Genomic DNA, 25,913 nt, shown 5'->3' on the forward strand with positions numbered 1-25,913 from the left:
GGAAAGCTCACCCTTGACCTTCCTGCTGAGGCGTTGACCAATGGGAAGGGTTGGATGACCGGAAGGACTCTGGTCCTCCAAGGCAATCCGCGCGCGCTTTGTGTGAATGGAGCTTGGACGTCACAGACTGAACCTTCCTCCTGTCTCCAACATCTGTGAGTAACTCTTTTATTGTCGTCACAATTATTACAGAAACCAATTTACAAGGCTCCAGGCCTCATTACACTTCAAATTGACGATTAAACACACGTCAAATTGATGATTAAACAGTCACTTTACACAAAACAGCTGCAAGGCACAAGGCCCAATTACATTTCACAATAACGTTGGAACAGTCATTGAACACAAATAGCTGCAAGGCACAGGGCCGAAATACGTTTCCAGATACCAATTAACCAGTCACTTATCACAACCAGCCACAAGGCACAGGCCCTACACATAGTTCAAGTAACAATCGAACAGTCGCATCACACGAACAGTCGTGAGGCACAAGGCCTCGAAACCAAACGACCATTCGAAAGAAAAAAGGAACAAAAAAACCACAAGACACAAGTACATTTCGAGGTGACGACCTCTAAACACATAAGACAAGCAGTCGCGAGGCACAAGGCCCCGATACAATACGGCCGCTTCGGAAACAAGTATGACCCACAGGGCCTCGATACATTTTAACAGTGTCATATCAAACCCAATCATCAGGCACCAGGCCTCAATTCACCCCAGAAAAGATTTAACAGGATAGAATCAATCACCGAACACTAATCCCCGCTCACCCACCCCCGTTCACCCCGCCCTGCAGCCGACACCCCAGGGGAAAGGCCCCTCCTCGCTAAGAGCACAGACCACCGGAGAGCCAGACCCGGGCGCGGCGGAGGAGAGAGGGTTCCTCCCTCCTGGACCCCGCCCAAAGGCTCGGGACCATTAGGAGGGAGAGCAGTTTCGCACCAACTAGCGTTCCACCACAATTACTAATTACCATTTCAAGGAAACCCGAAATGAGTTGAATGTCATAGGCTGCTAAAGAAAACGAAGGCAAAGAAAACATGAAAACAAAATCCCTTAGTACTCATAGAAAAGTCCATAAAAAAAAGAGTCCATTAATTTTGCACGTTCCACATCATGACCCCAGCGCTCCAGCCGAAATTTCACAAGGAACAACATGTCCTCAAAGTCCTCCAATGGCAGCGGCCAGAGTCGCTCCAATGTTGGCAACAGTCGACAACAGGGAAGAAAGTCCCAGAGTCAGTCCCAACCGCCCACAGGGCGTCCAGGGGGGGCCGAACCCCCGGAGACCCCAGGAACGGCAGCAACCCACCCCGGGCTGCAGGCCGCGGGCCGCCCATCGGGTATCCACTCCCGGTTCCGACCCGCCGCTTCCAGCAGCCTATCCAGCTGCCATCCTTCCTCCATTCCTTCGTCCTCCATTGGGCGAACTCAAACCCGCCGACAGCAAACCTCGCAGTCCGAAGCAGCGTCTCCGCAGCTCAAACGCTGACTTGAAACACGACTGGTCGCAGTACTCCGAAACCGGGCTTCTCCCCTTCCCTCGGGGACCAGGAGCAATGGGCGCCGAGTTGCTGTTTCACCCCATCCAGGAAGCTCCCAGAGGCGGCCTGCCTTTCGAATCGGCCCGGGGGCGGACACCAAGCTCGCACACAACCGCCCAAGCCTCCTCCACTTTTCACCCCAGGAGTTTGGACAGTGTCGGCGTAGCTCCCACAATCCCCCACGCTGGGGAACCCGCTCTATCCGCCGCACGGGCAGGTGATCAGGTACTGCGCATGTCCAAGGGTGAGGGGAAGCTGCACATGTGTGGAGGAAAGCCCAGCCCTGACCTTCCTGTGAGGTGTTGGCTAATGGATAGAGTTAGGACCGGAAGGACGCTGGTCCTCCAATCAGCGCGGGCTTTATGTGAAAGGAGATTGGGCTTCACACAGACTGAAACATCCTCCTGTGTCTCCAACATCTGTGAGTACCTCTTTTAATGTCATCACAATTTTCAACACAGACTCATTTACAGGGCACAAGGCCCAATTACACTTCACATTAACGATTCAACAGTCACTGAACACGAAACAGCTGCAAGGCACAAGGCCCAATTACACTTCACATTAACGATTAAACGATCACTGACCACAAAACAGCTGTGAGGCGCCAGGCCCAATTACATTTCACGACAACGTTGTAACAGTCATTGAACACAAACAGCTGCAAAGCGCAGGGCCGAGATACATTTCCAAATACCAATTAACCAGTCATTTATCACAACCAGCCGCAAGGCACAGGCCCTACGTGTAGTTCAGGTAACAATCAAACAGGTTCATAACTCGAACAGTCGTAAGGCACAAGGCCATGAAACCAAACGACTGTTTTAAAAGTAAAAAGAAACAAGGAGACACAAAGCACAATTACATCGAGGCATCAACCTCCAAACACATACACAAGCAGTCACGAGGCACAAGGCCCCGAAACCATACGACCACTCCAAAATAAAGTAAAGAAAAGAGAAATAAAACCCAAAAGTACAACACACGACACAGGCACGTTTCAAGGTAACGACTCTAAACACAAAAGACAAGCAGTCGCGAGGCACAAGGCCCCGATACAATACGGCCGCTCCAGTTACAAATATGACCCACAGGGCCTCAATTCTTTTTAACAGTATCATATCAAAACCCAATCACCAGGCACCAGGCCTTAATTTACCCCAGAAATGGTTTAACGGGGTAGAATCCATCACCGAACACTAATCCCTGCTCACCCACCCCCGTTCGCCCCGCCCTGCCGCCGACACCCCGGGGGAAAGGCCCCCCCTTGGCTGAGAGCACAGACCCCCCGGAGAGCCAGACCCGGGCGCGGCGGAGGAGAGAGGGTTCCCCTCTCCTGGACCCGCCCGAGGGCACAGGACCATTCGGAGGGAGAGCAGTTCTGCACTAACCAGCGTTCCACCACAATTACTAAATACCATTCCGGAGGACCGAAATGTGTTAAATGTTATAGGCTACTAAATAAAACAAAAGCAAGGAAAACAAGAAAGCAAATCCCTCATTATACATAGAAAAAGTCTGCAGAAAAAGTCCATTAATTTTGCAAGTTCCATAACACAGCACCGGCGCTCTTGCCGAAATTTCACGAGGAACAACATGTCCTCAAAGTCCTCCAATGGCAGCGGCCAGAGTCACTCCAATGTTGGCAACAGTCGACAACGGGGAGGAAAGTCCCAGAGTCAGTCCCAACCGCCCACAGGGCGTCCAGGGGGGCCGAACCCCCGGAGACCCCAGGAACGGCAGCAACCCACCCCAGGCTGCAGGCCGCGGGCCGCCCATCGGGTATCCACTCCCGGTTCCGACCCGCCGCTTCCAGCAGCCTATCCAGCTGCCATCCTTCCTCCATTCCTTCGTCCTCCATTGGGCAAACTCAAAACCGCCGACAGTAAACCTCGCAGTCCGAAGCAGCGTCTCCGCAGCTCAACCGCTGACTTGAAACACGACTGGTCGCAGTACTCCGAAACCGGTCTTCTCCCCTTCCCTCAGGGACCAGGAGCAATGGGCGCCGAGTTGCTGTTTCACCCCATCCAGGAAGCTCCCAGAGGCGGCCTGCCTTTCGAATCGGCCCGGGGGCGGACACCAAGCTCGCACACAACCGCCCAAGCCTCCTCCACTTTTCACCCCAGGAGTTTGGACAGTGTCGGCCTTAGCTCCCACAATCCCCCGCGCTGGGGAACCCGCTCTATCCGCCGCACGGGCGGGTGATCAGGTACTGCGCATGTCCAAGGGTGAGGGGAAGCTGCGCATGTGTGGAGGAAAGCCCAGCCCCTGACCTTCCTGTGAGGTGTTGGCTAATGGATAGAGTTAGGACCGGAAGGACGCTGGTCCTCCAATCAGCGCGGGCTTTATGTGAAAGGAGATTGGGCTTCACACAGACTGAAATGTCCTCCTGTCTCCAACATCTGTGAGTAAAACACTTTCTTTTCTCCCCCTGTCCATTTCTTGTCTCATTCTGACCTTCAATTGGTCACTTGCAGCAACTGAAGGGAAAGGAAGTCAATCCAGGGAGGGTGCAGACTCTGAAAAGCTTGGCCCAGGTCTCTCTCTCTGAAAGACATTGACATCCTTTGCTCCCTCAGCTTGACACATTTATTTGTCTGGCTAAAATGATGGTCTCTTTCCTAATGTTCACATTTAAAGGGCTGGTTTCCCCAGGAGATGGCTGACATTAAAGGGAACAGTAAACAGGACAAACCAAACCAATTACTTTCCTGTCGGAATACTCTCCACCATCAGCAAAGTGATGGAAGGGGTCATTAACAGCGCTATCAAGTGGTACTTACTCAGCAAAACCTGCTCACGGACGCTCAGTTTGGGTTCCACCAGGGTCACTCAGCTCCTGTCCTCATTCCAGCCTTGGTTCAATCATGGACAAAAGAGGTGAATGCCAGAGGTGAGAGTGACTGCCCTTGGTATCAGGGCAGCATTTGACCGACTATGGCATCAAGGAGCCCCAGCTAAACTGGAGTCAGTGGGAATCGGGGGAAACTCTCCGCTGGTTGGAGTCATACCTGGCACAAAAAAAGATGGTTGTAGTGGTTGGAGGTCAATCATCTCAGCCGCAGGAGTTCCTCAGGGCACACTCCTAGGCCCAACCATCTTTAGCTGCTTCATCAATGACCTACCTTTCATCATAAGGCCAGAAGTGGGGATGTTTGTGGATGACTGCACAATCTTTAGCACCATTCATGACTCCAGATAATGAAGCAGTCCATGTCCAAATGCAGCATGTCCTGCACAGTATCCAGATGTTGGCTGATAAGTGGCAAATCACATTTGTGCTACACAAGTGCCAGGCAACGACCATCTCCTACCAAGGAGGATCTAACCACTGCCCCTTGACATTAGCATTGGTGAATCCTCCACAACCAACATCCTGAGGGTTATCATTGATCAGAAACTGAACTGGACTAGCCATATTAATATGGTGGCCACCAGGGCAGGCCAAAGGCTACAGCGGCTAACGCACCTCCTGACCCCCAAAGCCTCTCCACCATCTACAAGGCACAAGTCAGGCATGTAACAGAATAATCACTACTTGCCTGGTTGAGTGCAGCTCCAACATGCTGCTCTACACCATCCAGAACAAAGCAGCCCGCTTGACTGCTCCACATTCCATGAATATTCAAACACTCCACCACCGACGAACAGTGGCAGCCGTGTATACCATCTACAAGATACACTGCAGTAACTCACCAAGGTTCCTCCGACAGCACCTTCCAAACCCACAACCACTACTATCTAGAAGGCCAAGAGCAGCAGATAGTTGAGAACCCCACTACCTGGAGGTTCTCCTCCAAGTCACTCACCAGACAGACTTGGAAATATATCGCCCTTCCTTCATTGTTGCTGGGGCGACATCCTGTAACTCCTTCCCTGACAGCACAGGGTGTGTACCTACAACTTAAGGACTGCAGCGGTTCAAGAAGGCAACTCATCACCACCTTCTGAAGGGCAACTAGGGATGGGCAATAAATGCTGGCTGAACCAGCGACTCCCACATCCCGTAAATGAATTTTAAAAAATGTTATATTGCACAGAGATATATCTAGTGTTATATAGAATGTATTAGATATATTATTGATGGTTCTGTAATGAAATACATGTATTATTAGTTCTACCTACATTATATATTTCCAGTGATACAGTCATTGCAGCACTTATGGAATCCATTTGGGAACTCAAGTCAATGCCGACTCTCTGTACAGCAATCCAGTCAGTGCCATTCCCCCTCGATATCCCTGTTCCCCTGAAAGCTTATTTTCTTCATATATTATTTTGAATTATTGATCATCTCGACTTCCACAACGCTTGTGGGCAGTGAGTTCCCTGTCATGACCACTCCATGACTAAATAAAGTTCTTCCTCAGAATTTCCCTATCTCTAATCAGTAAATGTATTTATATGGAGATTCTCTACTCTTGTACAGGTTTTAGTGAGTTTAGATTTGTTGATCAGCACCTTCAGGAAAATTGGGAGGGAAAGTAAGTGAATATAGGTCTCTCTGTCCAGGGTAGGAAGCAGTGAGCTTGGATTTGTCAATCAGCCTGAATCGGCACCTTCAGGAGAATTGGGAGGGGGAATATTAGCTACAGCAGAGTGAGAATGGAGGGAGAGTGTGTGGGATTGAGATTTAGAGCATTTCAGGGAAAGAGAGAGGAAAGAATGTTCGATAGAAACTAGAATTGTCTGTTCTGAGTTTCTATCCTGTACTAACAATGATTACTGTTGTAAAATCTGTTTGCAGGAAGTTCGAACAAGAGGAGTTTGAGGCCGAGCTCTCAAACTAAATATCACGTCAAGAACTGACTGAGTCACTCAATTCTTGGGATCATTGGCCTTTGAATCTAGTAGGAGAAATGTTTGTCTATTCTGTCTGCTTCAAGAGATTTTAAACATCAGTGTGTCTGGAAAAGCACTGAGACACACACACACACCCGTGTGAGACTGTTACAGAGCACTGACTGTGGAAAGAACTTTAACCAGTGACACAGCCTGAACAAATACTACACCATTCACAGAAGGGAGAGACTGTACATGTGTTCTGTGTGTGGCCGAGTCTTCAACTGATCATCCAACGTGGTGAGACGCAAGATCACCCGGACCATGGAGAAACCATGGAAATGTGAGGATTGTGGGAAGGGATTCAGAGCCCCGTGCGAGCTGGAAAGTCATCAACGCAGTCACACTGGAGAGAGGCCTTTCACCTGCTCTCAGTGTGAAAAGGGATTCACTGAAATGGGCAACCTGCGGAAACACGAACGAGTTCACACTGGAGAGAGGCCTTTCACCTGCCCTCAGTGTGAAAAGGGATTCACTGACATTAGCAGCCTGCGGACACACGAACGAGTTCACACTGGAGAGAGGCCTTTCACCTGCCCTCAGTGTGAAAAGGGATTCACTGACATTGGCAACCTGCGGCAACACGAACGAGTTCACACTGGGGAGAGGCCTTTCACCTGCCCTCAGTGTGAAAAGAGATTCAATTATATTGGCAACCTGCGGCAACACGAACGAGTTCACACTGGGGAGAGGCCTTTCACCTGCTCTCAGTGTGAAAAGAGATTCAATTATATTGGCAACCTGCGGAGACACGAACGAGTTCACACTGGGGCGAGGCCTTTCACCTGCTCTCAGTGTGAAAAGGGATTCACTAACATTGGCAGCCTGCGGACACACGAACGAGTTCACACTGAAGAGAGGCCTTTCACCTGCCCTCAGTGTGAAAAGGGATTCACTGAAATGGGCAGCCTGCGGAGACACGAACAAATTCACACTGGGGAGAGGCCTTTCACCTGCTCTCAGTGTGAAAAGAGATTCAATTATATTGGCAACCTGCGGAAACACGAACTAGTTCACACTGGAGAGAGGCCTTTCACCTGCTCTCAGTGTGAAAAGAGATTCATTAACATTGGCCACCTGCGGAGGCACGAACGAGTTCACACCGGGAAGATGCCATTCACCTGCTCTGACTGTGGGAAGGGATTCTTTCAGTTGTCCGACCTGCAGAGTCACCAGAGAGTTCACACCGGGGAGAAGCCGTTCATCTGCACTGTGTGTGATAAGGGATTTGCTCATTCATCCCACCTGCTGAAACACAATGTCAATCACACCAAGAGCAGGCCCTTTAAATGCTCTGACTGCAAGAGGGGTTTCAAAAGCTCTCAGCTACTGATGTCCCACCAGCGCTTTCACTCTGAGGAGAGACCGTTCAGCTGCTCTCATTGCACAAAGAGCTTTAGTACCTCATCCAACTTGCGGAGACACCAGCGAGGTCACACTGGGGAGAGCCCGTTCACCTCGCCGACTGGGAAAAGATTCACTCGGTCATCACTTGCTGAGCCACAACGTCACTCACACCAATGAGAGACCCTTTTAAATGCTCCGACTGTGGGAGTGGGTTTCAAAGCTCTTGGGTACTGATGGAACACCAGTGCATTCACACTGAGGAGAGACCGCTCAGCTCCTCTCACTGCGACAAAGAGGTTTCAAACATCATCCACATTGCGGAGACATCAGCGAGTTCACACTGGAAAGAAGCCATTCACCTGCTCTCACTGTGGGGAGGGATTCACTCAGTCGTCCAACACACTGAGACACCAAAGGGTTCACAAGTGATGATGGGATAGATTCTGCTGTTATTCCTGCTGTTAATCACATCCAGGACTGAACCTGGAGTGGGTGGAGGGATTTGTCTCCTCGTCAACACCTGGTGCTCGGATGTGGCGACCCTGGGGAACTACTGCTCCCTGGACCTGGAATACCTGACTGTGAAGTGCCATCCATACTGCCTTCCATGGAGTTCACTTCTGCCATCATCACGGCGGTCTACATCCCACCCCAGGCGGAAGTGAAGAAGGCGCTTGATGAATTGTAACCGCTATAAATAACAATGAAACAGAATACCTGGCGGCCTTGTTCATCGTGGCCGGGGACTTTAACCAGGCCAACCTCAAGTGTGTACTGCCAAAATTCCACCAACACATCTCCTGTCCCGACAGGGGCCCCAACATCCTTGACCATTGCCACAAAAACATCAAGGGCGCCTGATGATCCATCCCCTGACCGCACTTCGGAAAATCGGACCACAAGATGGCGCTCCTTCTCTCGGGGTACAAGCAGAAACTTGAGCGGGAAAATCCGGTTAAGAAGGTTGTGCAAATGCTGGTTTGAGGCAAAAGAGCTCCTACGTGACTGGTCCATATTCAAGAACTCGGCAGTTAGCCGAAACGAGTATGCCAGCACCATCACAGGCTTCATCAGCAAGTGTGTAGAAGATGGTGTGCCAAAGAAGGTAGTACATACGTTACCCAACCAGAAACCATGGCTTAATCGGGAGATTCACTCCCGACTGGTCTGAGGCGTTCAAGTCAGGCAACCCTGACCTGTACAAAAAAATCTAGGTACAACCTCTGCAAAGCCAACAGGGATACCAAGAGACAACAGAAGAGTTGTCCAGACTAAGCGAGAATCATGGACTCTCATCGATTGTGGCAAGGCGTAAACAACATAATGCGCTAAAAAGCAAAGCCGAGTAGAATCTTTAGCAACAGTGCACCCCTTCCCAACAAACGCAATGCATTCTATGCTTATTTCGAGCAGGAAACCAACAAACCTTTGTCATCTGCCCCAGCAGCCTTGGACACGCCCATGCCCACCGTCACAGCCTCCAAAGTCAGATTGGCCTTCTTGAAAGTGAAGCCTCGGAAAGCGACAGGTCCTGACGGGAGTCCCTGCCATGCACCCAGATCATGTGCGGACATCCTCAACCTTTCCCTCCTCCGTTCTGAGGTTCCCACCTGCTTCAAGAAGACCACCATCATACCGGTGCCAAAGAAGAACCAGGCAACGTGCCTCAATGACATCGATCATTATGAAATGCTTAGACCACAGCTGGAGTAATGTGTGCAGTTTTACTTAGGAAAGGTATTGCCACAGAGGAACAGCAACAAAGTTTGACCAGACTTGTCCCGGGTATGGCAGGACTGTCCTATGAAAGCAGATTGGGGAAACTAGGCCTCTTTTCTCTAGAGTTTCAAGGAATGAGAGGGGATTTCATTGAAACTTACAAAATCCATAAAGGAATAGACAGGGTGGGTGCAGGTGAGAGGTTTCCCCTGGTTGGAGAGTCTAGAACCAGGGGACACAATTTCAAACTAAGGGGGAAGTCACTTGGGACCGGTCTCGGAGGAGACATTTCTTTACTCGGGGGGTTGTGAATCTTTGGAATTCTCTACCCCAGAGGGCTGTGGGAGCTCAGTCACTGAGTGTGTTTATAAAGCAGAGACTGACAGATTTTTTTTTTTTTTGTTTAATAAATTATTTTTTTCGAATTAAGGGGCAGTGGAGCGAGGTCAATTCACCAATGCTGCACAACAAGTTCGGTTGTGGATCTGAGACCCACAAGGCACTAGGAGAATGTGCAAACTCCACATGGACAGTGACCCGGGGCCAGGATCGAACTCAGGTTCTTGGTGCCGTGAGGCAACAGTGCTAACCACTGGGCAACCGTGCCACCCAACTGACAGATTTCTAAATATCAATAACCCATATGGATATGGAGATAGTGTGGGGAAAAAGACATTGAATCATAGGATCATAGTATTTACAGGGCAGAAGGAGGCCATTTGGCCCATTGAGTCTGCACCGGCCCTTGGAAAGAGCACCCGATCAAAGTCCACACCCCCACCCTATCGCCGTAACCCAGTAACCCCACCCAACCTTTTTGGACATTAAGGGCATTTTAGCATGGCCAATTCACCTAACCTGCACATCTTTGGACTGTGGGAGGAAACCCACTCAGACACCTGGAGAAAGTGCAAACTCCGCACAGATAGTAACCCAAGCCGGGAATCGGACCTGGGACCCGGGAGCTGTGAAGCAACTGTGCTAACCAGTGTGCTACCATGAAATGGATGATCAGCCATGATCGCATTGAATGGCGGCGCAGGATCGATGGGCTGAATGGCCAACTCCTGCTCTGATGCTCCAATGGTATAAAGATCGGTAGGAAAGTAAACTGTGAAGAGGACATAAGGAGACTACAAAGGATAGAGGTAGGTTATGTGAGTGGGAAAAGATCTGCCAAATGGAGAATAATGTGAGAAAATGAGAAATTGTCCATGTTGCCAGAAGAATAAAACAGTTTCTGATCTGAATAGTGAGAGATTGTAGAGCTCTGAGACTCCGAGGGATCTGGGTGTCCAAGAGCATGAATCACAAAAAGGGAATTGAATACAAAAGTAGGGAGGTTGTGCTTCAGTTATACAGGACATTGATGAGTCCACATCTGGAGCACTGTGTATAGTCTTGCTCTCATTTAAGGAAGGATGTAAATGTGTTGGAAGCAGTTCAGAGAAGGTTTACTGGACTCGTACCTGGAATTGGAGGCTGGTCTTATGAGGAATGATTGGACGGGCTGGGCTTGTGTCCGATGGAGTTTAGGTGACTTGATTGAACCGTATCAGATCCTGAGGGGCCTTGACAGGGTGGATGTGGAAAGGATGTTTCCTCTTGTGGGAGAATCTAGAAATTGGAGTCACTTTAAAAGTAACAACTTGCCTATTTAAGGCAGAGGAGAACTTTTTTCTCTCAGAGTTGGGAGTCTTTGGAACTCTCTTCCTCAAAGGGCAGTGGAAGCAGAGTCTTTGAATATTTTGAAGACTGAGTTGAATAGATTCTTGATAAGCAAGTGGGTGAATGGTTATCGGGGGGAATGTGGAATTGAGGTTACAATCAGATCAACTTATTAAATGGTGGAGCAGGCTCGAGGGGCCAAGTGGCCTACTCCAGCTCCTAATTCGTATGTTATCACATCCTATATAATAGATTGTAGCATTTTCCCTCCTACTGATGTCAAGCTAATGGGTCTGTGGTTTCCCGTTTTCTCTCTCACTCCTTAAATAGTGTGGTTACATTTACTACCTTCCAATTTGCAGGAACCATTCCAGAATCTATAGAATTTTGAAAGATGATCACCAATGTATCCACTATCTCTCCAGCCGCCTCTTTCAACACTCTGGGATGGAGAGCATCAGCTTTTGGGGATTTATTAACTTTCAACCACATTAATTTCTCCAGTATTACTTTCTCACTAATACTAATCTCTTTCAGTTCCTCGTGCTCACTGGTCCCTTGGTTCTCTAGTGTTTTAGGACAATTTCTGTATCTTCCTCTGTGAAGACAGACACACATTGTTTAGTTTCGCTGTAATTTCCTTCTTCCCCATCATAAACTCTTCTGTCTCTGCCTGGAATGGACCCACATTGGTCTTTGCGAATCTTTTCCTTTTCACATTTTATAGGAACTTTTCCAATCGTTTTTTTATGTTTCTAGCCAGTTTGCTCTCGTATTCTATTTTCTCTTTATGAGTTTCTTGATCCTCCTTTGTAAATACTAAAACAAGTTTCCAATCCTCAGGGTTACACTTATTTTGGCAACTATATGAGTGATAAGATCTCTTATTTTATCTTCAAAAATGAGCCCAAGATCTGGTTGATTGGAGGTGTCCAAAAATACAACTTTATTGCTAATTATCCACCTCAATTCTCTTACATAAAAATAATTCAAAATTCAGATCAAATAATACATCAAAACATAACAAAGAGAGTTAAACAAAAACATTGGGGAAACACGGTAGCATTGTGGATAGCACAGTTGCTTCACCGCTCCAGGGTCCCAGGTTCGATTCCGGCTTGGGTCACTGTCTGTGCGGAGTCTGCACATCCTCCCCGTGTCTGCGTGGGTTTCCTTCGGGTGCTCCGGTTTCCTCCCACAGTCCAAAGATGTGCAGGTTAGGTGGATTGGCCAGGATAAATTGCCCTTAGTGTCCAAAATTGCCCTTAGTGTTGGGTGGGGTAACTGGATTATGGGGATAGGGTGAAGGTGTTGACCTTGGGCAGGGTGCTCTTTCCAAGAGCCGGTGCAGACTCGATGGGCCGAATGGACTCCTTCTGCACTGTAAATTCTATGAAATGAAATTCTATGAAATAAGAAAATATTAGGAAATCAATAGATGGTTCAGAATTTCTTAAAGCATGAATATAGAACAAACTTTAGTCATGAAACTATTCTTAAAGAAATTCTTATCAATGGTCTAACCCCTTATTGGTTTCAAATTCTCAGCTGAGGCTTCCTGATTTAATCAGAAAACTCTGTCACTTGGAGCATGATTTGTTATCCAGGCATTGGTCTTTACTTAAGATTCATTAATGTCTATCAAGTTAATTAAATGTCTACATGCTCCCGCCACGTGTACCAATCCTCTGAAGATAAGGCGTTCTGCATTAACCTTGCTTGTTGCTAAGGCTTTGCTACATTTTGTAAATGTTTCTGTTGCTGAGGCTGCGATACGTTTTCATTGCTAGATGTATTTGTAGAACAATGTTTTATTCATGACGAGGGCTTTTATGCAACTTTTCTTGAAACTGTGTTAGATTCTGACACATATTAAGTTGCTGTCCAGCAATTCTCATATTTTTATCTGAAACAATTTCTGCCTGTATGTATACTGAATTTAAGAATTATACTGCATTGATTCTTCAAGGTACCAATAAATCAGTGAAGCAATAAATCTGTAATCTATCAATGAGCCTCTTCCTTTTACCTAATGGAATCTTTAATGTTTCTTGATAGTCACGGTTGCGTCACTTTTCCTGTTGGATTTTTGTTTCTTAAAGGAATCTATATTTTATGTAAATATGTGATAATTCCTTAAATGCGATTGCCTGTGTTTCATTACACATTTTATTGTATGTTCCCTATCAACTTGCCCCTCATGGCTTGACAGTTTCCTTCTGAGACAGAACCATGTAACCACCATAGCCTATCTTCATCTGAACTGCATGCATTGGGGTTCCAAACAGAAACAGGAACTATCTGTCATCTACCTTCCAAACACCCTTTCACTCTGTGATCCTTATGAAATTTGCCACAAGGCTCAAGAGCATCAGTCATGTGAAGGCCAGTCCAGCAGAAAGAAACCCTCCGACCCTCCCCATTGACCAACTGTCAGAATGAACAAAATGCAGTCCTGGATGTAATTGAGAGCAGAAACAATAACAACAGAATCCAACCCCTGTAATCAATTGTGACCATGTTGGTGTCTCAGCAAGTTCGAGGAAGCACAGAATCCCTTCTCACACTGAGAGCAGGTGAACGGCTTCTCCCCAGCGTGAACTCGCTGGTGCCTCCGCAGTGTGGACGATTCACAGAATCCCTTCCCACAGTGAGAGCAGATAAATGGCCTCTCCCCAGTGTGAACCCACTGGTGCCTCTGCAGGCTGGATAATTGAGTGAATCCATTCCCACACCGAAAGCAGGTGAACGGTCTCTCCCCAGTGTGAACTCACTGGTGTGTCTGCAGGGTGAATGACTGACTGAATCCTTTCCCACAAAGAGAGCAGCTGAATGGTCTCAGCCAAGTGTGAATGCGCCAATGAGCTTCCAGTACAAATAGGCACTGCAGTTGACCATTTGGCCCATTGAATTTGCTCAACCCTGTGATAAGCTCAATGGCCGATCTAGCTCAGCACCATTTCCCTTAGTGACTTCAACATCTCGAAACCTATCAACTCGATCTGGAAAATACTTGATGACTTGAGGCTCCACAGTCCTCTGGAGCAGAGAATTCCAAAGCTTCACCACATCCTGGAGTGAAGAATTCGCTCCTCATCTTAACTTTCAGTCCATTTTCCTACCTGTTCCCCGTGCCCCTCAACTCCCTCGTCAATCAGAATTCTGTCTAACTTCACGGCGCCAAGGACCCAGGTTCAATCCCGGCCCCAGGACACTGCGTTTGGAGTTTGCACAGTCTCTCCGTGTCTGTGTGGGTCTCATCCCCACAACCCAAAGATGTGCAGGGTTGGTGGATTGGCCATTCTAAATTGGCCCTTAATTGGAAAAAACATGAATTGGGTACCTTAAATGAAAAAATTATGTTTTGGTGAGGGAGGGAGGGGGGGGGGTCACAATCAAATCCAGTGACTACCCACATATACTTTGTGTCAGGTTGGTGTCAATGTCCACCCCCTCACTTTTCATCCGAGTCTCAGGCGGTTGGAGACTGCTCCGGACAAGTAATGGCGGACGCAGCTCCCACAATCCTCCCATGCTGGAGAAACTGCTTTATCCCAGATGGGTGGGTGGTCTGGAACTGCACATGTCCAAGGGAGAGGGACCCTTAATTGAAAAAAAGACTGGGCACGTATGATAAAACAAATAATTCTGTCTAGCTTATTCTTGAATATATTCAATGACTCCCAGACTCCACTGGACCCTGGGGGAAACAAATTCCGGAGATTAACAACCCTCTGAGATAAGAGATTACTGAAAATATATAACATGGTTGCAGTACAATATTAAAAGACTAGAAATAATAATAAATGTACTTTACAGGTCCAGATGGAGCAGGTTAAAGAGGTGTGAATTGTCTCAAGCCAGGACAGTTGGTAGGATTTCGCAAGCCCAGGCCAGATGGTGGGGGGTGAATGTAATGCGACATGAATCCAAGGTCTTGGTTGAGGCTGTACTCATGTGTGCGGAACCTAGCTACAAGTTTCTGCTTGGCGATTCTGCATTGTTGGGTTGCAAAATCCTATCGACTCTCCTGGCTTGAGACAATTCACACCTCTTTAACCTGTGATTATCCCTCTCTCCAGTTGCTCTGTCTGGACCTGTAAAGACTTAATTACCTGCAAAGACTCTCATTCAACAGTATCGTCTTGCATCATTGACTTTATCTATCTATATGTTTCTGGAACCCACCTCTTCATTCACCTGAGGAAGGAGCTGTGCTCTGAAAGTTAGTGATTCGAAACAAACCTGTTGGACTTTTAACGTGGTGTTGTGAGACTTCTTACTTTTACTTTAACACGATCAATAATCACACTCCATGGTTACGTTGCAGAAATTGTCACTCAATTCTCCTGGAACCAGCCCAATGTGATTCTTCATTCCTGTGTTTACTGCCATTGTGTTCCTTTGCCTGACTGGCAACCCTTAACCCCAGAGGTGTCTTTTGCTGTGATGGTTCTCCGGATTGGATTGGATTTGTTTATTGTCACGTGTACCGTATTCCGGTCCCGATAAACCAAGTGACTCTTCCAAATCCTGAAGTGATGTTTGTTTTTTTCTGCAAATCTTCATCTAATATCCTGTAAGATGCAAGTTGAGAACAGACAATTCTAGTTTCTATAAAACATTCTTTCCTTTCTCATTCTCCAAAAGCTGTAAATTTCCACCCAACACACTCTCCCTCCATTCTCACTCTACAGTATGTAATATTTATCTTCTCTAATCCTCCCAAATCTCGAAAGGTGCTGCTTCAGGCTGATTCACAGATCCATGCTCACTGCTTCCTGTCCTGGACAGAGGCCTGAAAATCTCCATGCAGGCTGCCAGACAGGAATATGTCTATAATACCAAACTCAAAATGTGTGCAACATACGAACTTCCTTTCACTTCAGTTACTGCGAGTCACCAAAGTCCCCTCAGAATGAGAAAAGAAATGGAAAGGTAAAGTAGAGTTGGAGAGGCTACTCCCTCTTAATAATAATCGGGGGCAGCACAGTGGCGCAGTGGGTTAGCACTGCGGCCTCACAGCACCGAGGTCCCAGGTTCGATTCCGGCTTTGGGACACTGTGTGGAGTTTGCACATTCTCCCCGTGTTTGTGATGGTTTTGTCCCCACAACCAAAAAGATGTGCAAACTAGGTGGATTGGCCACGCAAAATTGCCCCTTAATTGGGGAAAAAAATGAATTGGGTACCCTAAAATTTTTAAATAATAATCTTTATTGTCACAAGTCGGCTTACATTAACACTGCAATGGGGCGGTACGGTGACGCAGTGGTTAGCTCTGCCGCCTCACGGCGCCAAGGTCCCAGGTTAGATTCTGGATCTGGGTCACTGTCCGTGTGGAGTTTGCACATTCTCTCTGTGTTTGCCTGGGTTTTGTCCACACAACCCACAGTTGTGCAGGGTAGGTGGATTGAACACGCTAAATTGCCCCTTAATTTTAAAAGATGAATTGGGTAATCTATATTTTTAAAAAAACACTGCAATGAAGTTACTGTGAAACTCCCCTAGTCACCACATCCGGCGCCTGTTAGGGTACACAGAAGAAGAATTCAGAATGTTCAATTCACCAAACGCACGTCTTTCAGGCATTCTAGATGGGCAGCCTGGTAGCCCAGTGGTTAGCACCGTTGCTTCACATCTCCAGGGTCCCAGGTTCGATTCCGGCTTCGGTCACTGTCTGTGGAAATCTGCACGTTCTCCCCGCGTCAGCGTAGGTTTCGTACGGGTGCTCCGGTTTCCTCCCACACTGCAAAGATGTGCAGGTTAGGAGGATTGACCATGATAAATTGCCCTTAGTGTTCAAAAATGGTTAGGTGGAGGTTCCGGTGGCGGCTAAGGAGGAGTAAGTCGCACACTTGGTGGCTCTCAATCCAGTCGGACTTTTTCCCTGACTTTTTTGTACTTTTGAGTGCTAGTTTGGAAGGCATAGGCACTCAGGCACTGACTCCAGACACAGGTGTATGGAATTAAGAAGCAGAAAGAATCGCAAACAGTTGAAGTGGGCAAAGAAGGGCAGTGTACAAGCTGCTGCTGAGGACAATATGGCCGGCGTCCGGACCGCGGTGCAGACAGCCCAGCCAACGACGGAGCATCTGTTGAAGGTCATTCAAGAGTGCTTTACTGTTTTGCAGCGGAACAGTTTAGACCTGATTCAGAAGGACATCGAGGGCTTGAGCATAGGCTGGATGCCCAGGATCGTACGATCCAGAAGTTGGAAAAGGCGCTGGAGGAGCAGGAAGATAACCAAAACGGTGGTGGAAGCGGAGATGGAGAGGCTGAAGGACCAACAAAAAAGGCTTCTGGAGAAGGTAGAGGACCTGGAAAATAGGTCGCATCAGCAGAATTTGAGAATCGTTGGTCTCCCGGAGGGGGCTGAGGGAGACGGTGCCGCGATGTGGCGGGCATGTTCCAGAAGCTGTTGGGAGATGATGTCTTCCCGCGCCCGGTGGAGGTGGACAGGGCGCTGGCGAGGCAGCCGCGAGAGGCGCCCCCCTTCCCCCGAGCGATGGTGGCCCGGTTTCACAGGTTCCTGGACAAGGAGCGGGTGCGACAGTGGGCTAAGCGCACGCGGAGCTGCCATTGGAATAACAGTGTCATGCGCATCTACCAGGACCTGAGCATGGAGGTGGCCAGAAGAAGGGCAGGCTACAGGCAAGTCAAAGAGATTCTGTTTAAGAAGCAGGTGAAGTTTGGGCTGCTGTATCCGGCTCGCCTGTGGATCACACACGAGGGACGGCACCATTGCTTTGAGGAGCCCGAGGATGCGATGGACTTCGCCAAGAGAGAAGGGCTGGTGCCGAACTGAGGACTTTGTGGACATGGGTTAATAAGACACTGGGCGATGTTTTCACTCATGGGGGGGGGGGGGGGGGGGGCGGCGGCGGCGCGGGGGGGGGGGGCGGGTGGATGAATACTTCTTACACTGCAAATAAGAGGTGCAGGTGTTGGAGAACCAGCGCTGTCTGGAGGTTTGTTTGGCGAAGGCCGAGGAGAATTCTTAGGAGGCCCGAGTAAGCTATTGCATATCTTTGGGTTGTGGGGGTGAAACCCACACAAACACGGGGAGAATGTGCAAACTCCACACACAGCAGTGCTAATCACTGCACTACCGTGCTGCCCTCCTTCTGACAATCATGAGGGAGGACCAGTCTGACCTCGCTCTGCATCACTAACCAGCTGAGCTAAATTGGCTCCTAATTATATTACAAGCTGGGCAGCGGCAGGGTTCATGAATGTCGTATTTGGGCTTCTGAGAAGATCTCGACAAATAAATGTGTCAAGCTGAGGGAGCAAAGGATGTCAATGTCTTTAAGAGAGAGAGACCTGGGCCAAGCTTTCCAGAGTCTGCACCCTCCCTGGATTCACTTCCTTTCCCTTCAGTTGCTGCAAGTGACCAATTGAAGGTGAGAATGAGAAACGAAATGGAAAGAGGGAGAAAAGAAAATGTTTTACTCACAGATGTTGGAGACGGGAGGAAGTTTGCGTCCTTGTGAAGTTCAATCGAGCAGTCACACAAAGCCCGAGCTGATTAGCTGGAGGACCATCCTTCTGGTCCTCCAACTCTTGCCATTGGTCAATACCTCAGGTAAAAGGTCAGAAGGCGGGCTACCCTTTACACATGCGCATCCTCCCCTCTCCCTTGGACATGCGCAGTCGTGGGCAGGGGGAGATCACCGATTGGCTTCTCGCTCTGGCCGTCAGCCGGTTGCCTGGAAACCTTGTCTCGAGGAGGTTCTGTTGTCGGTTAATTTTCCCCCTTGTTCAAGGGGCGGGCGAAACAACGGGTGGGGGCGGGGAGCGCCGGGCCTGCGCACTGGAACCCGGTGACGACAGCGCGGAAGAGTAATTCCTATTGGCTGATTCGGGCAGTGCCCCATTGTGATGTCACAGCGGAAGTGAAGGAAAAAAACTCCAACATCTGTGAGTAAAACACTTTCATTTCTCCCCCTTTCCATTTCTTTTCTCATTCTCACCTTCAATTGAAGGGAAAGGAAGTGAATCCAGGGAGAGTGCAGACTCTGGAAAGCTTGGCTCAGGTCTCTCTCTCTCTCTGAAAGACATTGACATCCTTTGCTCCCTCAGCTTGACAAATTTTTTGTCTGGCTAAAAGGATGGTCTCTTGCCACCGGGGGTAGCAGCACGGTTGGGTGACCTGCACGACTTCCTGCGGTTAGAGAAGAGAAAGTATGAGTTAAGGGTGCAGCAGGGGAGTTTGAGAAAAGGTGGGGGTTGTTTGTGACCATGTTTGAGGAGCTGTTCGTCGTGTGGGGGGTGGTGGGGGGAATGGAAAAGGAGAAAAATCTGTACAAACCATATAGATTGTTGGGAAGAATGTTTCCCGGGGTGTTTATTTGCTGTAACCTACTTTGATACAAGTTTGAATAAAATGCATTGAAAAAATAATTAATAAATAAAAGGATGGTCTCTTTCCTGATGTTCACAATTAAAGGAAGAGAAATTGGTGGCAAATCTCAGCAGGTTTGGCAGCATCTGTAGGGAGAAAAAAGCTGACGTTTCAAATCCGATGACTCTTTGACAAAACTTTGACAAAGAGTCATTGAACTCGAAACGTCAGCTCTTTTCTCTCCCTACAGGTGCTGCCAGACCTGCTGAGATTTTCCATCATTTTCTCTTTTGTTTCAGATTCCAGCACCCGCAGTAATTTTCTTTTATCACAATTAAAGGGCTGGTTTCTCCAAGAGATGGCTGACATTTAATGGGACAGTAAATTAATATCGGCTAGAGATATGTCTAGTATTTTTAAATTGGATATATTATTTATAGTCTGTAATAAAGTACATTTACTATTATTTCTGGTTGTGTAATATTGTACTGTCGCTATTTATATATTTCCAGTCATCTCTTCCCTCAAAAGGCTATTAGTCTATGGAATTCTCTTCCACAGGGATCAATGGAGTCTGTGGATCACTGAATATATTCAAGGTTGAGTTGGACAGATTTTTAATATTTCTTTTGTTATGTTTTTTACCATTTTTAAAATAATGAATGCAACAGAATAACAGAAATATTGATGGAAAATTGGTACAGTGTAGAACAACTGATACTGCCAGCATAAATACAAGCAACACATTGCAGAATTAATTCATAGCAGGATATTTGAGTGACCAGAGCCTCTCGATGAAATGCCAGATCAGTTAACAGGTTAACATAGTGAGCGGGGAAAGAGGGTAAGATTATATAAAAACAGAAGAATAACAATGCAGGGCGCATACCCCAAAATATTACAAAACAGACTAACAGCATAGTCGAATTAAAATAACATAGATGCCATAGAATCTCTATAGTGCAGAAGGAGGCCATTCGCTTCTTCAAGTCTGCACTGACCATCAGAAAAAGCACTCACAGAGGCAGACTCCCCATCCTATTCCCATAATCTGGTGCATTGATCATGGTCAACCCACCTAACCTAACATCGTTTGTGCGGAGGGGCAAGAATTCAAAAATCCCTAAAACAGTACTACAATGGAGAAGAAACATGGGAGGCCTGGCCCTCCCGAACTTGCAATACTATCACTGGGCAGCCACGGCCGAAAGAGTGAGGAGATGGGTAAAGGATCCAGACATGGAATGGGTAAGGATGGATGAGTCCTCATGTACAGGAATGATCCTCCGGGCCCTCGCCATGGCAACACTCCCATCCCCGCCAGCACCAGTCCATTGGTGGCAGCTACCCTGAGAACCTGGAACCAGATGTGGTAGCATTTCAGTCTGACCGATGTGTCCTTCATGGCCCCCATCTGCGGCAACCATAGGTTTGCACCAGCCATTCTCAACACCACCTTCAAGAGGTAGAGACAAGACGGGGGAACACTGATGGTTAGGGACTATGACACAGGAAATAGACTAGCGACCTTCGAGAGACTGGTCCTACCAAACCGGGATGAGCTCCAGATCAAAAACTTTCTCTGCAAGGAGACACCAGCATACCCAGGAACCCTGAGAAGCACAATGCAAGAGGAGTTACTGGACGCAGACAGTCTGGGGAAAGGAAACCCTGAGGACCTGTACCGACAACTCTTAATAAGGATGCGCTCCTTACTTGACGAAACCCAGGAAAAATGGGAGAAAGTGCGAGGGATGGAAATAGGGTGGGGACTCTGGAGCGAAGCACTGAACGGGACCAACTCCACCTTCTCCTACGCAAGGCGAAGCTTCATGCAGTTGAATGTTGTGTACAGAACATACCTGACAAGAACCCGAATGAGCAGGTTCTTCTCAGAGATGGAGGACAAATGTGAATGGTGCCAGCAGGGTCCGGCAAACCGTGCCCACATGTTCTGGGTATGCCCCAGACTTGTCGAATTCTGGACAGCCTATTTAGACGCAATGTCCATGGTTATGAGGGTGGAGCCGTGCCCACAAATGGCAGTCTTCGTGGAATCGGACCAGCCAGAACTATTCATGGGGAAGTGGGTGGACACCCTTGCCTTTGCTTCTCTAATTGGCCGCTGGAGAATCCTGCTCGGCTGGCGATTAGCAGCACCACCCACAGCTGCAGACTGGCTGGCAGACGTATCGGAATTTCTCCACCTGGAGAAAATCAAGTTCACCGTCCAAGAGTCAGAAGATGGTTCCCACAAAGTGTGGAGGCCATTCACCAACTTGTTCCAGGACCTGTTTGAAGCCAGCGGCCAATGGAACACTGGGGAGGGAGGTGGACGTACGGGAGCCAACGGGGTCACAGGGAGCAGGCAGGAAAAGGGGAGGGGGGGGCTACTGGGACAAGGAGGGAGAACCCAAAACCAACTGACACAGAGACCAAAGAGCCTAGAACAAAAATACAAGAAGAGGAACCCCCAAGGGAAGGTTTAAAACAGGACAGGGAGTGCACGGGGTGGAAGGGGGGAGGCCCATCAATGGGGGGGGAAGGGAGGGCACCGTCCACTTGTAAATAACAGATAACTCCCATTGTACAGTGAAGGGCCCAGGAAAGGACCCAGAAACGACGAGTGAAGGGGGCGGAGGGGAGGGACGGGAGATGGGGGGACCGGCACAAAGGGAATTGACATGCACATTGTAATCGGCAGAGTTACCCTGACTGCTTGGATAGTGTATAATAAGCATTGCCACAAGTCTGCGACTCGATGAAAAAGAGGTGAAAAAATCTGCCCCATCCAATCCCGCCTCAATTTAAAGTGTTCCTCATAATCCAGATGCGTTTCCTGTAATAAAACTATGTTGACTTTCTCCTTAAGAAAGGAGAGGATCTTTTTCCTTCTGATAGGGTGATGGATGCCCCGTACATTCCCTGAGAAAATTTGCAGATTAACTGCCGCTATTAGTTAGGCGACAGAGAGACAGGAACAGATTTTCACACCACAATCGGGCGTGTGCCATTACCCCCTCCTCCAACTCACTTTACCAAAGTCTCCTCAAACTGCTCCTTTCACGGATAAAAGCCCCGTCTGTACCAGAGTAGGATAAAGTCAACAACACATAAACCCTCCCATAATAACAACAATACAAAAGAATCACCACCACAATAGATCCAAGGGGACATTTCTCAATAAGACTGAGGACCCGGAGGATTAACCCCACGGCCAGACTGTCGTTACCCTCAGGATACCTTCTCCAAAATTAGGAAAAGAAAAGTAACTTCTGTAAATTGTTTTTACAGGATATTAGAAGAGGAGGAATTACAGACAGAAATCTCAAACGTCACATCTCAATCTGACTGAGTCTCTCAATTCCTTGGAACTGAGTATCACTGAATCAAGAAGGAGAAATGTTTGTCTTTTCTGTCGGCTTCAAAACATCAGTGAGACTGGAAAAGCCCCGAGACACACACACCTGAGTGAGAGTGTTCCAGAGCACTGACTGTGGAAAGAGCTTTAACCAGTTACAGAGCCAGAAAAAATATCACACCATTCACAGCGGGAGGGACGTTACACGTGTTCTATGTGTGTACGAGGCTTCAAAGATCGGCAAACCTGGAGAGACACGAGGAGACCCAAAATATGAAGATACCGTGGAAATGTGGGGACTGTGGGAAGGGATTCAGGTTTCCATCTGCGCTGGCCGCTCATCGGCGTATTCACACTGGGGAGAGGCCGTTCACCTGCTCTGTGTGTGAGAAGGGATTCATTCAGTTATCCACCCTGTTGACACACCAGCGAGTTCACACTGGGGAGAGGCCGTTCACTTGCTCTCAGTGTGAAAAGGGATTCACTCAGTTATCCGACATGCGAATACATCAGCGAGTTCACACTGGGGAGAGCCCGTTCACCTGCTCTCAGTGTGAGAAGGGATTCACTCAGTTATCCCACCTGCGGAGACATCAGTGAGTTCACACTGGGGAGAGGCCGTTCACCTGCTCTCAGTGTGAGAAGGGATTCACTCAATCATCCGACCTGCAGAAACATCAGCGAGGTCACACTGGGGAGAGGCCGTTCACCTGCTCTCAGTGTGAGAAGGGATTCACTACTTCATCGAGACTGCTGGCACACCAGCGAGTTCACACTGGGGAGAGGCCGTTCACCTGCTCTCAGTGTGAGAAGGGATTCACTCAGTCATCCGCCCTGCAGAGACACCAGCGAGTTCACACTGGGGAGAAGGCGTTAACCTGCCCTCAGTGTGAGATGGGATTCACTCAGTTATTCAACCTGCGGATACATCAGCGGGTTCACACTGGGGAGAGGACATTCACCTGCTCTCAGTGTGAAAAGGGATTCACTCAGTTATCCGACCTGCGGCGACGTCACACTGGGGAGAGACCGTTCACCTGCTTTCAGTGTGAGATGGGATTCACTACCTCATCGAGCCTGAGGAAACACCAGCAGGTTCACACTGGGGAGAGGCCGTTCACCTGCTCTCAGTGTGAGAAGGGATTCGCGCAGTTATCCAACCTGCGGAGACATCAGCGAGTTCACACTGGGGAGAGGCCATTCACCTGCTTTCAGTATGAGAAGGGATTCACTCAATCATCCGACCTGCAGATACATCAGCGAGTCCACACTGGGGAGAGGCCGTTCACCTGCTCTCAATGTGAGAAGGGATTCACTACCTCATCGAGCCTGCGGAAACACCAGCAGGTTCACACTGGAGAGAGGCCGTTCACCTGCTCTCAGTGTGAGAAGGGATTTACTCAGTTATCCCACCTGCGGACACACCAGCGGGTTCACACTGGGGAGAGGCCGTTCACCTGCTCTCAGTGTGAGAAGGGATTCACTCGGTTATCCAACCTGCAGAGACACCTGCGAGTTCACACTCGGGAGAAGGCGTTAACCTGCTCTTAGTGAGAGAAGGGATTCAGATATCCATACACCCTGCAGGAAGACTAGCGAGTTCACCCCTGTAAGAGGCCAATCACCTGCTCTGAGCAGGGGAGACATTCAATGATCCGTCCCATCTCCGGAGACACTAGCGAGTTAATTCTGATGAAAGACCATTCATCTGCTCTCAATGTGGGGAGAGGGTTTTGTGATTCATCACACCTGTTGTGACTCCAACAAGTTCACAATAAATTACAGATGTTGGCTCCGTTGTTATTGTTTCTGCTCTCACTGACATCCAGGAGTGCATTCTGTTCATTCTGACATCTGGTGAATGGTGATGATTGGAGGGTTTCTTTCTGCTGGACTGGCCGGTCTAACACCTCTGCCTCCGGTGGGCTGACCATTTTTGAGCCTCGTTGCGATTACCTGGTTCCAAGTTTGACGATGAGCACAGAATGAAAAGGTGTTTGTATGTTGGAAGATATTTAGTTCCCAAAGCAGCCACGTTGCCATGAAGATGGGCTGTGGTGGTTACAGGGTTCTTTTGTCTAATTTATCTGGGTGTTTCACACTGAAGGAAACTGTCATGGTCTGAGGGGTAAGTTGTCTGGTAGATTGGGAAATTACAATAAACAGATCACTGAAAGTGGCAACGCAGGTGGATAAGGAGCTAAGAAGGCAGACGGCATGGTTGTCTTCATTGGTCGGGACATTGAGTATAAAAATTGGCAAGTCATGCTGCAGCTGTACAGAACCTTAGTTAGGCCACACGTGGAATATTGCTGACAATTCTGGTCACCACATTACCAAAAGGATGTGGAGGCTTTGGAGAGAGTACAGAGGATGTTTACTAGGATGTTGCCTGGCCTGGAGGGTATTAGCTATGAGGAGAGGTTGGATAAACTCGGATTGTTTTCACTAGAGCGACAGAGTTGAGCGACGACCCGATAAAAGTTTACAAAATTGACTGGCATGGACAGAGTTGATTGTCAGAAGCTTTTTCCCAGGTTGGAAAAGTCAATTACCAGGTGACATAGGTTTAAGGTCCGAGGGGCAAAGTTTAGAGGAGATGTGTGAGGGAGGTTTTTTTACACAGAGGGTGGTGAGTGCCTGGAACTCGCTGCCGGAGGAGGTGCTGGAAGCAGGTACGATAGTGACATTTAAGAGGCATCTTGACGAATACATGAATAGGATGGGAATAGACGGATACAGACACTGGAAGCACAGAAGGTTTTAGTTTAGACAGACATCATGATCCGAGCAGGCTTGGTGGCCAAAGGGCCTGTTCCTGTGCTGTACTGTCCTTTGTTCTTTGTTGTTCTTTGTATGACAATAGACAATAGACAGGCAACCACTCACATTTTATTTACATAAAATATAGATTCCTTTAAGAAGCAAAAATTAAACAGCAAAATGAAGCTATCGTGGCTGACAAGAAAAGTTAAAGATTCTATTAGATCAATGGAGGAGACTCAAAGTGGCTAAAATATTAGTGAGCCTGAGGATTGGGAACTTGTTTTAGAATTCAGCAAAGGACCAAGAAACTGATAAAGA

The 25,913-nt window shown here is 48.1% G+C and overlaps 2 protein-coding genes and 1 long non-coding RNA gene across 4 annotated transcripts; 2 read left to right on the plus strand and 1 right to left on the minus strand.

Annotated features, from left to right (window-relative positions):
* Window positions 1-60: 60 nt before the first annotated feature.
* LOC140420494 (uncharacterized) lies at window positions 61-13,134 on the plus strand. The gene is made up of 2 exons (XM_072504500.1): window positions 61-155; window positions 6,295-13,134. The coding sequence occupies exon 2, from the start codon at window positions 6,654-6,656 to the stop codon at window positions 7,911-7,913; it is 1,260 nt and encodes a 419-aa protein (XP_072360601.1). The 5' UTR covers window positions 61-155; window positions 6,295-6,653; the 3' UTR covers window positions 7,914-13,134.
* LOC140420500 (uncharacterized) lies at window positions 12,046-18,704 on the minus strand. Its single transcript, XR_011946410.1, has 3 exons — window positions 18,581-18,704; window positions 15,369-15,700; window positions 12,046-12,528 (listed from the first exon to the last, which is right to left on the minus strand). It is a non-coding gene; the product is annotated as an uncharacterized lncRNA (long non-coding RNA).
* Window positions 18,705-18,931: 227 nt separating this feature from the next.
* On the plus strand, window positions 18,932-24,628 carry LOC140420499 (uncharacterized). Of its 2 annotated transcripts, XM_072504506.1 has the most exons (3): window positions 18,932-19,044; window positions 19,981-20,067; window positions 22,763-24,628. In XM_072504506.1, exon 3 carries the CDS (start codon window positions 23,724-23,726, stop codon window positions 24,378-24,380), a length of 657 nt encoding a protein of 218 aa, XP_072360607.1. In that variant the 5' UTR covers window positions 18,932-19,044; window positions 19,981-20,067; window positions 22,763-23,723; the 3' UTR covers window positions 24,381-24,628. The 2 variants fall into 2 exon arrangements, with proteins under 2 accessions (XP_072360607.1, XP_072360609.1); XM_072504508.1 differs by lacking the exon at window positions 19,981-20,067.
* The last annotated feature ends 1,285 nt before the right edge of the window (window positions 24,629-25,913 follow it).

Source organism: Scyliorhinus torazame, chromosome 5, assembly GCF_047496885.1.
Source record: "Scyliorhinus torazame isolate Kashiwa2021f chromosome 5, sScyTor2.1, whole genome shotgun sequence".
NCBI lineage: Eukaryota > Metazoa > Chordata > Chondrichthyes > Carcharhiniformes > Scyliorhinidae > Scyliorhinus > Scyliorhinus torazame.